The 15850-nt window shown below is 44.9% G+C and overlaps 1 protein-coding gene across 1 annotated transcript; it reads right to left on the reverse strand.

The window, feature by feature from the left end:
* Positions 1-7431: 7431 nt before the first annotated feature.
* On the reverse strand, positions 7432-8829 carry LOC127763569 (abscisic acid receptor PYL9-like). Its single transcript, XM_052288306.1, has one exon. The coding sequence runs from the start codon at positions 8509-8511 to the stop codon at positions 7879-7881; it is 633 nt and encodes a 210-aa protein (XP_052144266.1). The 5' UTR covers positions 8512-8829; the 3' UTR covers positions 7432-7878.
* Between the last annotated feature and the right edge of the window lie 7021 nt (positions 8830-15850).

The raw sequence follows: 15850 nt of genomic DNA on the forward strand, positions 1-15850 counted from the left end.
TTTCTCTTACATATACCATATATATATTTTTAAAATTTTTCCTTTTGTTTTTTATTTTCCTATGCGTAAGGGTAAATTGGACAAATCATATAGATTTTGCATAGGAAGGTGACATGTCATGTCCATGTGGCGTTTTGGTGAGACCAAGCACTATATTAGCTCATATGACAAATTTAAAGTACTTGTTTGAACAATATGAATTAAGGACTAAAATGACCCAGGAGTGAAACTTTAGAGACCATATTAGATATTCTCCCACAAATCTACTCATCCTAATTCATATATAAAGGTAGCTGTATTTGAAGATGCAATTGATAGTGTAGTGGTAAGAGTTGCGTGGTTTTAACCCTCAAGGTTTCGAAATGGCGCGAGTATGCTATCTTAATTTTTTTTTTCTAAACTTTGGATGATTAAATATGCATGGTGTAACTCACACACACTCTCTACTAATAAAATTTATAATAATAAGCTCTGCCATCTCATCTGTTTCGTTTCTATCCGCTGGATAATTGATCTATATGCAAATTGTTGCTTCCTCTGTTCCGTAATAAGTTAATCTTTAGTTTCTTTCAATTATCAAAAAATAAGTTCTTTTTAAGTAATCATTGTATCAGAGTTTGTGAAAGTAAAAAAAAATAATTGTATTGGAAGTAGATAAATTGAGTAATAGTTGTAGTGGGATTTGATTATAAGGGTATTTCTTTTTTTTTGGTTTTGTATTGTTACGTGTAAGATGGGTGAAAAATAATTTTATTTTGAGACGAAAGTAATACTTAGCATTTTAAGTCTAGCAAAGCAACAAAATAAATCCACCTAATTTTTACTTGCGCAGGATTCCGTGCTACCACACTCTCTCACACACACATACTGACACACATTTTACATAGACGATATAATTATAAAGATAATAGTGACTTATAAATAAGTTATATGCTTGTGTGTAAGATAGATAAAGAAAAATGAGAGTGTTGGCTCTCATTGAAGAGTTAGCTCTAGACATGCTTCAAAAATATGCATTTAATTTATAGTGTGAGAAAGAGAGAAAAGAAAAAAAAATAGAGCTAACCTTATACTAGCAAACCTGTTATACAGGTTAGGTATTCCATGGATCTGTAGTAAGTGGTGAGTTCTACTATTAAACGTTTGCTGTAAGGGCAAAATCGTACTAACAAAAGCCTCCGGTAAAGGAGAAAGGCCTAATGGGCCAAAGGGCATGAGCCCGGCCCAGTTCTTCGCACAATTCGCGGGAAGATCGATGAGCTGCCAGTGCCAGTTCGAGATGCGATGAGCTGGCACGCAGGATGTACGAGATTGGCAAGGGCTAATCACGTGATTAGCTGAGCCACCAGATGCGTCATTAGCTGGGAATGCAGTAATTAATCCTGTGCTAATCACGTTATTAAGTGGCCCTCTCTGTCTATTTTTTTTCTTCTTGTTTTAAGGTAGACTCGTTCATGCGATTCATTTGATGCATTGAGCACGTACGGTGGTGATTAACCTGCAGATTTTAGCTCGATTTTTATTACTAGCATATTTTTAAAAACTGTTAAGACATATTTTACGTGAGATTATTTTATATAGGAGTTGTTTCAAAATATCAAATAAATTTATTTTTCAAATTTATAGTAACTAAAACTCAATTAATCATAATCATGTGTTATTGTCTTTTTCTTTCGTGCCCTAACTTTATATTAAGGAAAAAGTACGAATTACCCCCTGAACTATCACGATCATCCGAATTACCTCCTGAACCACAAAACTGGACATTTTTCAACCCCAACTATGTAAACCGGACAAATTACCCCCTTGACCCAATCGACAGTGGTTTTGGTCTATATGGCGTACACATGGCAGTCCAGTTAGCGTTTTTTTAATAAAAAATTGTGGGGCATGCCAGTCATACTCTTCTTCCTCTCTCTCTATTCTCTCTCTCGCTCTTTTCTCTCTCACGTAGCGCGCACGGCGAGGACGAGCACGGGGATGGGCGGTTGGCGTGTGCGGTCGGCGAGGTGAGGCGAGCGTGGCGGCGCGGACGTCGGCGCGGAGGCAGAGGCGGAGGCATCGTTGATTTGATTGGCGAGGTGAGGACGGCGGCGGCGCGCGGGGGGCAGAGCCAGTTGTGGGTGGCGAAGGGGGCCCGAGGACGACGGCAGCCGGCGAAGGAAGCGGAGGCCAACCGGGCGCGCAGGGACGCGCGGTGGGCGGCGGGCTCCTCCTCCTTGTCGTGGGCGCATGGGGACGCGCGGTGGGCAGTGGGCTCCTGCTCGCCGGTGGTGCGTGGGGACGCGCGGTGCGCGGTGGGACACCGCTGCCACCGCGGGCTCCTTCTCCTCATCGTAGGCACGCTAGGACGCATGGTGGGCAGCGGGCTCCTCCTTGGCGGTGGCGTGCGGGGACGCGTGGTGGGACACCGCCGCCACCGCGGCTCCTCCTCCGAGCGGTCGTGCCGCGCCCCATCCCACCTCCCTGCGCCAGGATCGGCGACGGAGACTGGCGGACGCGGTTCCACCGAGGACGCAGGCATAGATGGCGACCGGGAATCCCGCTCCACCAGCCCCTTCTACTCACCAATCCCGCTCCACCACCCCAGATCCAAATGCGAGCTCGGTGATGAGGCATGGAGCTCGGGTCGGCGGCCGTGCGCGCGTCGGCAGCAACGGCGGCGGCCACGACAGCAACAATGCCAGCACACCAATGCCGGCGCCGGTGCCGGCGTCGTCGTCGTCGGTAAGCATGGGGAGGCCGAGCCGACGGCCGTGGCGGCGACGGATGTGGCTGCACGAGAGCGAGGTGGTGGTGATGGAGTTGACGGAGCCGGAGTTGGTGGACAGCATGATCGAGATGCTGTGCACCAATGGCGTCCGGCTGCTGGAGGACCTGCAGGACCTCCTCGCCTGCTACCTCTCGCTCAATGCTGCCGAGCACCACCGCACCATCATCGCGCTCTTCCGCCGCGTCGTCCTCGTCTAGATCCACCTCGGCAGCCAGAGGCTTCTTGCCGATGCGGCGCAGCCTCCTGCCGACCGCCTGTCCCTGCGCTCGTCCTCGCCGTGCGCGCTGCGCGAGAGAGAGAGGAAGAAGAGAATTACATGCGGGTCCTACAATTTTTTAATTAAAAAAACGATGACTAGACTGCCACGTGTACGCCACGTAGACCAAAACCACCCATGTATTGGGTTGAGGGGGTAATTCGTCCGGTTTGCATAGTTGAGGGTGAAGAATGTCCGGTTTTGTGGTTCAGGGGGGTAATTCAGACGACCGCGATTGTTCAAGGGGTAATTCGTACTTTCTCCAATTTATCGTTTCTACATCACTGTAGTGTTGCGAGATGGACACGTCAGCATTGATCATTGCCCTAGTGTCTCTGCATGTGGGTCCCACTGGGCCTTTTGACAATCACCCCTTGCCACCTTGTCTGACCTCATCACGAGCCGAGGGTGCCGGAGAAAGAAGAGAGTATCGGGGCCGTAATAGCACGAATCGCGAGGACATCTGACGGCAGATAAGGGTTGGTTTGGTTTGTGGCCTAAATAGGCCTTATCAAATTTTGTCAATGCTAAATTTTGGCAAGTTTTGGCATGACTAATTTTGGTAAGGCAAAGTTGTGTTTGGATTGAAGCCAAAATAGCCTAAGTTCACTATTGAAATGGCCTATTTTTTTAGGCATACCAAAATTTGGCTTCAAACCAAATAGACACTAAATACTATTGAAATTGCCAAATATTGGTAAGCCTAATTTAGGCTTCAAAATAAAAGAGCCCTAAAACAGCACGCTCGATCGATTGATCATTTGCGATATTAATTGCATGCATGCAGGCTACTGAAGTTTGAAGTTATGAAACTTGCTGAAATGTTTTAAATACTGCGAACTTAATTTTTATTATCTTGAAAACTGCAAGTTCATATATATACATCATGAAACACGGCATGGTCAAAATATGTCCTTTATTTTCCCCCCTACAAAATATATCCTTTATTTGCGGCAGATTCGATGGACCAGTTAAGTAAAAACTAGCTGGAATCTGACCAAATTGTAAATTAAAGTAGTTTTTTGACTTTGTAGCAGTATTCTCCTTGTGTGAAACTACCGCATGAAACGAGATTATCTTAATTATAAGTTGCACGTACGGGTGTATATTACTACTGCTCAATGAGTAGATTAAGTAATAAGTACACGTCCAAAGTGTACGTTAATACAGAAGGTGATAATGCATGTAGCAACTAATAAAATATAATAATCGTATTCAACGAGAGCAATGTATATATCGTTGAATCATGTGGTTCTTTCTAGAAACTACTAGGATTCACTAACGGTACGAAATTATTAAAAAAATATGGGGAATTTTTTATACAGTATATACATAATTATGGAATGATCAGATATCTGCCATTGTCATGATAAACTCAATTTTTTAGATGCAAGTTGCTTAGAATCACACTCAAAATAATCAGTGAGAATAATTTAAAAACTCTTCTCATTAATTCACAGCGATGGATATATCTATACTTGGTAATGTGTGTACCATCTACCAGAGGAATTTTTTTGTTTTGAAACCGCTAGAGGAAAATATACTCAATCCGTCCCAAAATAAATCAACTCCTAGAGTTTAAAATTTGTCCCAAAATAAATCAACTTCTACCGTCTTACCTACCACCAATCTGTAAATCGAGAAATTTTATTACTTCAATACTTCTCACCTACCTATTAATCAATACAACTTTTACAGTTATTAAGGGTTTATAGTTTTTTTTCTCTTTCCTTAATTATTTTTTGATATGCTAGGGTTTGTTTTTTTACAGAGGAAGTACTCCCTTCGTCTCTAAAAAACCAACCTATTATCGGATGTGACACATCTTAATACTACGAATCTGAACATATATTTGTCCAGATTTATAGTATTAGAATATGTCGCATCCGGTACTATATTCCTTTTTTATGGGATGGAGGGAGTATGTGCTAACAGTAATATTTATTTTGTTTGTGCTCGTGTGTTTAATGCTTAACTTGTACGTTTATGTGTCATGATCGATGAACTCAATATTTTTAGATGCAAGTTGCTTATGTTTCTAGAGGCATCCTATTGTATATTGTTTAATTTCGTTGCAATAAATTGACCGATCGACGATTTATTTTTGTTATATTTTCCTGCAGCCACATAGTGGGCTTAATTTAATTCCAGGATAGATAAAGTATATAATTATATACTTCCTCCGTTTTTTAATAGATGACGCCGTTGACTTTTTCTCACATGTTTGACCATTCGTCTTATTCAAAAAATTTATGTAATTATAATTTATTTTGTTATGAGTTGTTTTATCACTCATAGTACTTTAAGTGTGATTTATATCATATACATTTGCATAAAATTTTTGAATAAGACGAATGATCAAACATGTGAGAAAAAGTCAACGGCATTATCTATTACAAAACAGAGGTAGTACGTATTAGCTCGCGGGTCATTGGAAGTTGACCATTTCCTGGGCCCTACACATATATAGAGAGAGAAAATAAATTAATTTCTTTTGAGTATTTATTTTTCATTCTGCCTTGCATGGAGTTAGTAATGGTTCTTGATGTTGCTTTTCTTTGTTTACCAAGCAATGCTAGCCACAACTTTTTAGTTGCAACTTGGCCCTTTTTGTGATACACACATGATTCGTTAGGTCATGATCTGCTGCTGCAAAACATTAATAAGAATAATTAATATATACAGATGAGTGGATAACAACAAAACAAACATAATAATATGAATACAATTCGATCCCTATTATTTTTACGGGCTGTTTTTCGTCACACGATGTGGTATTAAGATTTACAAACCAAGCTAAATAGATAATTCATAATTTATCACTGTTCCGCGCTGTTTTAAGGTAATACTTCATCATATTGTCGTTGCATATTATTTACTTCACGTCTCTTAGAGATAGGTTTTCTTAAATATTTTCTACCATTGTTTAGTCCACTTATTGCAAACTATTTGTTAAGTTTATTTTAATTTGTCCGTATAATTAAGTAGATAATCAATGATAAATAATTCAGGTGAAAATCTGTTTTCCTCATGGAGGTACAATATAACTAGCATGCACTATCGCACTGCTAACTAAAGTGATCAAAATGGAGAAAAAACTGGAATAAATACTGCGGATCTGGTTGTTTAGATATTAATGCTATCATGCTCTGCTCAGACTAAATTGATTCCTGAAAATACGTTAAAGTGACATAAAGCATAATTACGTGGCATGGACAGAACCTAATGAATAGAACATGACCTATGGTTTTTATTTAAAACATTTTTCTAATGAAGTTATAAAATATAATAGCTACCATAGCCAAAATGTCGGAAACACCAACAATTTCCTTGTGTGGCAGTTCTTCTGGCTTGTTTATTTATGGTCAACAGATTCGTAAGTAAAAATTCAAATACAACTATATATATGAGAGGGTTTACTTACCTCCGTCTCAAAATATATAGTTGTTCTCTAGAATTCAAAATTTATTTTAAAATACTTATCACTTAAACTTCTAAAATACTACTTGTCCCATCCATCACATTTCATTCAAATATCTTCTTATTCTACCCTCAATTAATTACCACTCAACTCTCAACCATACATCATTTAATGAGGGGTATTATAGTCTTTTTCATAAATCTTAATCTATACTTAACTACCTAAAAGAGATATATAGATGATAAAAGTTTGTTTTCTAAAAAAATAAGATCAAGGGTTTATACATAGTATAACACAGAATTTACACTAAAATGTGTCTACGAATCTACGATTGTGCCTTTCTATTTTCCGTCTTAACTCTTCGACCGCTAAGAAGTGTAAGCTGGAGTTTAGATACAAGGACTAAACTTTATTCCCTGTTACATCGGATATTTGGACACTAATTTGGAGTATTAAACATAGGCTACTTACAAAACTAATTGCATAAATGAGAGCGAATTCGCGAGACAAATTTTGTAAGCCTAAATAATTCATAATTAGCACATGTTTACTGTAGCATCACATAGGCTAGCTAATCATGGATTAATTAGGCTCAATAGATTCGTTTTGCGAATTAGTACAAGGTTATGGAATGGGTTTTGTCACTAATCTACGTTTAATATTTATACTTAGTGTCCCAACATCCGATATGACATGAACTAAAAAAAAAAGTCCCTAATCCAAACAGGCTCTAAGTCGCTCTAAAATTTTTTTTGTTGCTTTGCCATTTTTTTCTCAGCTTATAAACCATAAGTGCAACCAATGCAGATTAAGGGATAAGATTTTCAATGCGATGATTGATGATATCGATCGTGAGGTCCGCTAACTTGAATCTAGAAAATGAGGGTAAAGTTATCAAATGAAGCACATGAAAGGCTCATTGCATTAATATATCCAAGAAGAAAAAACAATCCTTTTAGCAATGAACACCAACTTGCACTGTTTGCTCTTCCTTCAGTCCTTTGTGATCGATCTTTTTCCAACTGAAAATTAGTTGAGCCCAGAAAAAGCATAACAGAAAAGGGATTCCTCAAAAGTATGAGTAACCACTCCCAAATCTTATAGATCCACAAAACAAACTATAGAGAAGTACCAATAACCATGATGACATTGCAAGATAACGATGTAATTAATACTAGTATATATACACACACACACACAAATTTAAAACTAACACCAAACTTGCATTGCATCCTCTTTTGATGTCATCACCCCATCAGAATTGCAATATAAGTAAATAATTTCAAACTTATAATTTATAAACACCTCATCTCTTTACTCAATTTTTAGGTAGAGAAAAAAAAGGAAGCAAAAAAGAAAAAAAAAAGAAGAAGCAACACTATGCAGAATGCACGCATGCATGTGGATATACTACACCATGATCAATCACTAATGGTGGTTGCCGGCGGCCGGCGGCGAGGAGGAGGTGGCGACGGCGGCGAGCTTCTGGAGGTTGAGCTTGACGACGGTGTCGGTGAACATGCGCGTGTCCTCCTCGGTGTTCCCCTCGGGGACGTCGACGACGTAGGACTCGACGACGACGCAGTACGGCCGCGACGGCGACGGCGGCGAGGAGGGGGAGGAGAACTCGGTGACGGAGGTGACGGAGCGGTAGTTGCGGAGGCGGTGGTCGCCGCCGACGACGCGGAAGCTGAGGACGTGGCGGTCGTCGTCGAGGATCTCGAGGCGCTCGGTGCTGGTGGACGCCGGGAGGCCCGACACGACGGCGACCTCCCGGACGCTCCCCACGGTGGCGCCGTCCCCGGCGGCGAGCTCGCACGACTTGATGAAGTGTTTGTACCGCTGCGGGTTGGCGAACCCGCGCACGATGGGCCACACGGCGGCGAGCGGCGCGTCCACCCGCTGCGCCACCAGCGACGTGCACGTCGGCCGCCGCCACGGCCCCGCCGCGCGCTCCGCCGCCGGGAACGTGTGGTGCGCGCGCACCACGCCCTCCAGCTCCCGCCGCTCCTCCTCCGACGCCACCGCCTCCCGCAGCGCCCTCTCCATGTGGGGCTCCATGCGCGCGCGATCACGATCAGCTTCTCCTCGTCGTCGTCGTCGTCCTCGGCGGCGGCGGCGATTGATTGCTACAGTTTAAATTAGTTGAGTTTTAATGAGAGATGAGGCGACTCGCGCCTTTTATGGTTGGGTTCTTGGATTGGCTGGTGCCGGCGGCTTGATGGTTTTTTTCTCTCTTCTGGGTGTTTAAAATTTTAATTTAGCGGAGTAATATATTTATTTGTGAGAAAGATGATTAAAGGTCAAGTGAGATTATGTTGATTTTTTAGTTTAATTTCATTTATTTATCAGACACGGATATACACCACTACGCACGTTTACACCGCACTCACACCCCCTACGAATATGTCTCCTAACACATGTTTAAGATCAAGATGGAAACTAGCGACACACCTTGATCTCAATTTCTTGATTTTAATTTAAGATACCTTAAAAAGTTAAAGTTAAAGATGTTAGAATGTCTTTTTAACACATGATTAATTTGCCACGGATGGTTTAAGCTAAAGTATTGGTTATAAATGTGGCAAAATGTGGTTAGGGAACAATTGTAAGGTATGTTTGGACCACACTCACTGCAAACCAACAATTTAGGAACAACTTTTTTTTGGTACATTTAAATTTTGATATTGGATACTTAGCCGTGAACACATGACCCTAAATAGTCCAAAATCACAAAAAAGAAAGATTTGGAGGTGTTTTTTTGGTTTGTGATGGAGATGCATGCAATGCACGGGTTGGAACTTGGGAAGAAGGGGAGGAAAGTCAACACATTTCACGGAGTCCAACGAATCATTGCACGTATAGATACATACATGTGACAGGTAGAGGAGACCTTTTAACACTGGAATGATCTTCTAAGGATGATGCAAGATCGTTGACCGCGTGATTGTTTATTGATTCGATCTTTACTCCATTTGTTTAAATAAAATAAATACTTCTACCATAGTTAATCTTGACCAAGCAGGAGTATGCACCACTGAAGTACTGCCTCTATTAAAAAAAAATCATTTCCTATCAATACACACTACATACGCACACTATACTCGCTTGCCCACCGATACGTAACGCACGTTTAATGGGACAAAAACCATGGGTAAATTCTTGATCGCAATATTTAATAATCATATAACTATAATTTAAAACCTGACGAGTAAACTCACGTAGCCACTAGCTGATACACCACTTATTTTTTTTACGAACGCGTAAAATAATTACACGTCAATATATTAGAAGAAAATAAGTTTATGTTATACAACGCAATCAACCAGACTGGCTTATGCCAAGGAAAGAGAAAAAAAAAGTAAACTAAAGCTTAGAAAGTACTAAAGCGGCTAAACGTAACCGAGGGAAGGGCAGAGCCACGCTACACTCCCAATAACTACACCACTTGTGACTTTCATCATATAAGCATCAGATGAGATTTGTTATGTGTTGTATGCGTCAATTAGTTGCGTAGTGCGCAGCACACCGAGCTTAACTACATTTGTTGTTGCCATTGGCACTGCGAATTATAAAAGCGCGACTGATAAAACAGGAGATTAACTAAGCTAATTAAGCAGAAGATGAACAGCATGTGACGACGTATGAGTGAGCGTGAATGGTGATAATGACCAAGCAAAAGCAGCTGTTGGCTGACCGCTGATCAAACTACTCATATCCTTCTGAGTTCTTAACTATCCAGGCTCCTATTTGGCGCGGTCGTGGTTCTTAACTACTACTCCAGTCCAGACTATGGTTCACCATACCGCCGGTAACCGCGCGGCGGTTATCACGGTTACCGGGCTTACCGCGGGGTACGGTAATGTAAATACCGTGGTAATCTCCTTAAATTCAAATAAATTTAAAAAATAATTTGAATTTTTGATGAATTTTGCACGGTTTTGTATGGTTTTTCACTGTTACCGTGGTTATCGCGCGGTAACCGTGCTTACCGCCAGGGCGCGGTAACCCCGGCCCCGGCGGTTTGGGCTTGGATGCAGACATCGGTTTGCAGCCCAAAATAAATGAAAATTACACAACTTTTTAATAATAAAATTAATTGTTAAAAGTGTGTTTAAAATTAATTGAAGTACTTAAGGAAGGAGATATTTGTTTTTGATATATAGCCCGTGGCCTGAATGGGCCTAGTACTGCGGAGGAGGTATTGGCGACGAGAAAATCAATGTTGTGCCAAAAGGATTATGCTACAAGAGAGATACTCGGCTCAGTCCACATGTAAGATGTAACTATGCTACTGCTGCTTGGACGAGCAGCAATGTTGTGAGACGGCGGACACTATTAAGAAAACTACGTGAAACCCCACGCTTTACTGCGGGAATTTAGTATGATAACAATAAAAAAAATAACGTGTTGTCAACGGGTGATACCCGTAGACCAGATATAGAGGGTATTGGGGTACGTTGGTACAAGGGTCCACGTAATACGACATCAAACAAACAAAAGACGAAGATTATACTGGTTCAGGCCCCTTGATAGGTAATAGCCCTAATCCAGTTGATGTGAGATTATATGATGGAAAACACAGGTTACAAAGGAAACAATGGAACTCGATGGATTCAGCAAGATCGTAGTCGAGTTGGTTCGACTAGATCCCCGACGATTTGGCTCCTGCAGGCTCCGACTTCGTAGGCTGTGGGGGTTATGTTGGCTCTGAGATTCGATGCCTTAGGTCCTCCCCGGGGGGTCCCTTTTATATCGCAGGTCAGGCGGTTTCTAAGTAGAACTCGGAGACATCAGACCCTACACGATACATTGACGACCCAGTCTTGTCCGAGTAGGACTCTTTTCGTCCGTAAACTCCGTGAAGGATTTCCTTAGTGTATGTAGAGAGTATCCGTATGCGCGTGGGCATGCCATACCGATATGTGACGTATATCGAAGGGTAAAGGGTATACCTAACTCGTAACCCTGACAGTAGCCCCCGACTTCTGCTTAAATGAACTCGTGTAACCATTCGCGACTTCTCGTGTCGAGGCTGTTATCGTTCCCGGTGCGAGAACCGTGGAGACAGGACGTAGTCGAGAACACCATGTGAAGCCCAACGGTCACGAGTGAATTTAAACTGAAGTCCAAAAAACTGCCGCGCGTAACGGACCCAGAAATTTCCGGGGGCTATCTCTCTCCTTTCCTTGGAATTCGCACCGTTGGTAGTGCGTCTATTTAAAGGAATTTTGGGGGATCCATTTTGAAGTCCGCCTATTGTAAAGAAAACCTCCCGCCTGCAAGCGTTCTTCGTCTTCCCCGCTCCCACAAGAAACCCTAGTTCGTCGACCTCAGCCCTTTCTCCGGCGATCTCCGATTGGCGATGGATCTCGGCAAATCATCCTCCACCAGCGCATCACTGAAGAAGCTTCAGGAGGACGGCGCCCTTCCGGGTTGTGGAACCATGGAGAGGGAAGCAGGAGGTACTGAACCCCAGACCGTCTTAGGTCGCATGGTTGCGATCGAGGACTACATTCTCTGCGGTTTTCTCCCTCCACCTTCCGAATTTCTTCTCTTGGTTTTGAACTTCTATGGTCTTTCTTTGCTCCATCTGAACCCCAATTCTATAGCCTTTCCTAGTATTTTTTCACATCTTTGTGAAGCCTACATTGGGGTAGAGCCCTTTCTCGATCTCTTCCGCTTCTACTACGAGTTGCGTTGGATGGAATCCAACAGGGTATCTGGATGCGTTGGATTCCGACTTCGGGATGGCCTGAAATCGCGTTATATCCCCTTCCAGTGTCCCTCCTCACGCAGCAAATGGCGGACGAGGTGGTTCTATCTTCAGATAGAAGATTCGGATCCTGTCTTCGTTGTTCCTGAGGAGCAACTAGACAAGATTTTGTCTTGGACCGCAAAATCCCCTTTGACCCCTTCTCTTCAGTCGTTCATCGATGTCGTCGACGATCTCCGAGTGCGAGGTTTGTCGGGGTATGAAGACGCTGCTGACTTCATTGGTAGACGGATCCAGCCGCTCCAGGCTCGAGCCCACCCAGCCTTTGACTATTCTGGACCGGAGGACGTGACCCGGGTTTCTCCTCGGGGTATCTTTCTCGCATTTATCCCGATATGCTTGTGTGCGCGCTCCTCCTGGCTCATCGAAATTTGGTTCTCGATTCACAGGTCTGAGCAACGAAGCCGTGGGACGTCGTGTTGGCCAGATGAACAACGAGTAATGTCCCCGTTCCCCTTTGCGAGAAGGGGACGGCCGAATGCGATGCCGCCATCAATATAAGTGTACTCAGTAGTCATTCTGCATTTTTCTTCCGAGATCGCTTTGTGACTTTATAAAGCGTAGGCTCTTCCTCTGACTGACATCATCGGGCCGCTCGCGGACCATCTGGTGGCGGCGTCATTGAAAGAGAAGGTCGCCAAGGAGGCGTCTGATGCTGCTGCTGCTGCTACCACAAGTGGTGGCAATGTTCCAGCAAAGGGGAGGAAGTTCTCCTCTGTCAGCGGACATCGTCGCAAGGCATCCACCCCCTCGGTAAGCTATCCTGTTGTCTGATCATACAGCCAGAATAATTTCGCCTTACTTCGCATCAACTGTTCTCCAGGCCTCGGACGCGTCTCCCCCGCCTCCACGACGACAGCGACTTGAGACACTTGGCAAGAAGTAAGTGGATGAATTTAAGTTTTCGTGATTTTGTCCGAGCGTTGTCTGAACCTTAGCTGTCTCATAGGGTGGCGCGGGCGAAGGCGGTGCAGGACGAGTCCGGAGGGACTTCCGGCGCGTCTCCCGCTGTAGCCTTGACGGATGTCGTGCTTGCGCCCGAGAGCCGCGAGGTGACACCGAGCGGCCCAGCCAGCGATCCCGCGGCTGGTCGTGGTCCAACGGCTGCCGTCCTCTCCTGGGAGGAGCTCCGGGTCGAAATGGGGCGTCTCCTCGAAGCTGGTGCTCGCGGCATTGGTCGCGAGATTGCGGAGGCGAGGTCAGCGGTGGCGTCGGCAAACGAGCGCGCTGACCGGCTGGCATACGAGTTGGCGGAAGCTCGTGAAGACCTCAAGAAGATGAGGGAGTTGGTGGCCGGCAACAAGCAACAATGGCAGGGGCTCGAGCACCGTATGTCGGAGCTCGGGAACAATTTGTCGGAAATCCGTGGCTCGTTGCGGGTCACCTATACTGGTCTGCACTAGCTCGCCGGGGAGTGCGGCATCAAGTCTACCATCCCGGCGAATCCCGATGAGTTCTCGTTGACATCTTCTCTAGCGGAGCTGGCGGCGGCGATGGAGGAGATTCCCTCCAAGCATGCAGCCAGGATCGGAGAGGAGACGTCCAACGGGATCTACACCAGGGCGTGCCACGTCCTTGCGTGTGTGAGGCTGGTGCATCCTGAACTCGATCTGCGCGAGATCTTGGATCAGGGGGCGGCTAGCGGCACGTGTAAGGAGGTGATGGAAGAAGTCGGCGACCTGGGGGAATCTGTTCTCCCCCTTTTTGAAGAGTAGGATCTCTTGTACTCCTTAGATGTGCTGTGTAAAACTTTGATGGGTTTCGACCGCCTTTGTGCGTGTAGTCATTACCCTAGCTTCCTCTTGCATTTTGATATTGAGTACTTTTTGTCCCTTGTAGAGATGTTGATGACGAGGATGTCCAGCAGCGTGGGCAGCCTGAGTCACTGGCGATCATTCCGGCTCTTGCGTTTGAACCACATGCGTCACCGGACAATGTAGACCAGATCCTAGCCATGGGGATGGAGATGGCGACGACTTCCTTAGGTTAGTGGTCCCTTCATCCCTTTTTGCTCCTCCGACTAGATCAGCCGTGTTATCGAAAGAGAAGTGAAGCTTGACTTAGTTATTCCCACATTGAACAGATCTCGAGAGTGCTCTTGCTGGGCAGGATCGTCGTATCCAATATTGGAAGACGAAATTTGAAGTAGCGGAACTCGAAAGAACAATGCTGGCAGTAAAGAAGGAGCAAGCTGTGGAAACGCTCTGAGGTCGTGAGGTGTGGTTCAACTCGTACTTGAAGAGTTGCTGCACGTCCATGGCCAAGGTCTGTAGAGAGCTCCGAGTATCCCGTGGGGATCCCGAGGAGTCGGCGGTCGGATACATCTCGTGGCTGAACGGGGCCTGTGCTCAGCTCGAGGGCGTCGGCAAGCGCATCGACGAAGCCTTGAAGCAGGAGTGTCATCGATCGAGCCGATATGCCGGGGGGCACGTGTTGGCCTGCCTACGAGATCATCGCCCGCGACTGGACATCGATTTTCTCCATGAAGGTTTTGCTCGTTCTCGGAGGACTCCGGCGGAGGTAGACCACCTGGCGAAGTCGATGGCACCGTTGGCAGAGAAGGTCTTCCAATCTGTGGACTGGCGTTGGCCTTCCTGGTAGTCTTTGTACCCTGTGATAGATATCTTATGGAAAAGTGTAATATAGCCTTAGACTTGTGTAAGAATTGTAAGGAGTATTTTGTGAAATAGAAAAGAAATATATCTTTAGAAAATCTTTCTTACTCCGGATATCGTGTGTAAGAGTGTGTCCTCGTTCACGACTTTAGTCGGTCGTTTGAGTCGTACACTCTCCTTAGCCCCCAGCCTTGTCTTACAGGTATGGATGATATTGACTCATACGTAGAATTTACGTAGTTGGTCAATGTTCCAAGAATTTGCCAACTCGCGACCATCACCGTCTGCAATTTTGAATGCGCCTGGCCGCAAGACTTGTGTGATCGTGTAAGGTCCTTCCCATTTGGGTGAGAGCTTGTTTCGCCCTACTTGGCTTTGAACCCATCGGAGGACGTAGTCGCTGATCATAAGTATGCGTGCTCGGATGCGCTTCTCGTGGTAACGGCGGAGGGCCTGTTGGTAATTGGCTGCTCGGACGGCAACTCATTCGCGATGTTCCTCGAGTAGATTCACATCGACGTTTCGTTGCTCCTCCTGAGCCTCGTCGGAATACTTCTGTACTCGTCTACTCTGATGTCGTAGCTCGCTGGGAGCATGGCCTCGGAACCGTACACGAGGAAGAAGGGTGTTTCCTTGTTAGACGTTGTCGGTGTGGTGCGTACGGCCCATAGTACTGATGGGAGTTCTTTGACCCATTTTTGTTCGTGTGACATGAGCCTGTCGTAGACGCGGGTTTTGATCCCTTGTAGTACTATGCCGTTTGCCCTCTCGACTTGTCCGTTGCTTTGAGGGTGAGAGACCGAGGCAAAGCATATCTTGACTCCCAGCCCGATGCAGTAATCCTGGAAATCGGCGCTGATGAACTGGGAGCCGTTGTCGGTTATGATGCGGTGCGGTAGTCCGTATCTGCAAAATATCCCCTTGATGAATTTGATGGCGTTGTCGGCCTTAATTTCCCCCGTGGGTACTGCTTCGATCCACTTAGTGAATTTGTCGATCGCGACGAATA

This window comes from Oryza glaberrima, chromosome 2, assembly GCF_000147395.1.
Source record: "Oryza glaberrima chromosome 2, OglaRS2, whole genome shotgun sequence".
NCBI classification, from domain to species: Eukaryota; Viridiplantae; Streptophyta; class Magnoliopsida; order Poales; family Poaceae; genus Oryza; species Oryza glaberrima.

Bases quoted from the DNA above. Each gene is read 5' to 3' on its own strand.
- LOC127763569 (XM_052288306.1), bottom strand. From the start codon at position 8,511: ATGGAGCCCCACATGGAGAGGGCGCTGCGGGAGGCGGTGGCGTCGGAG.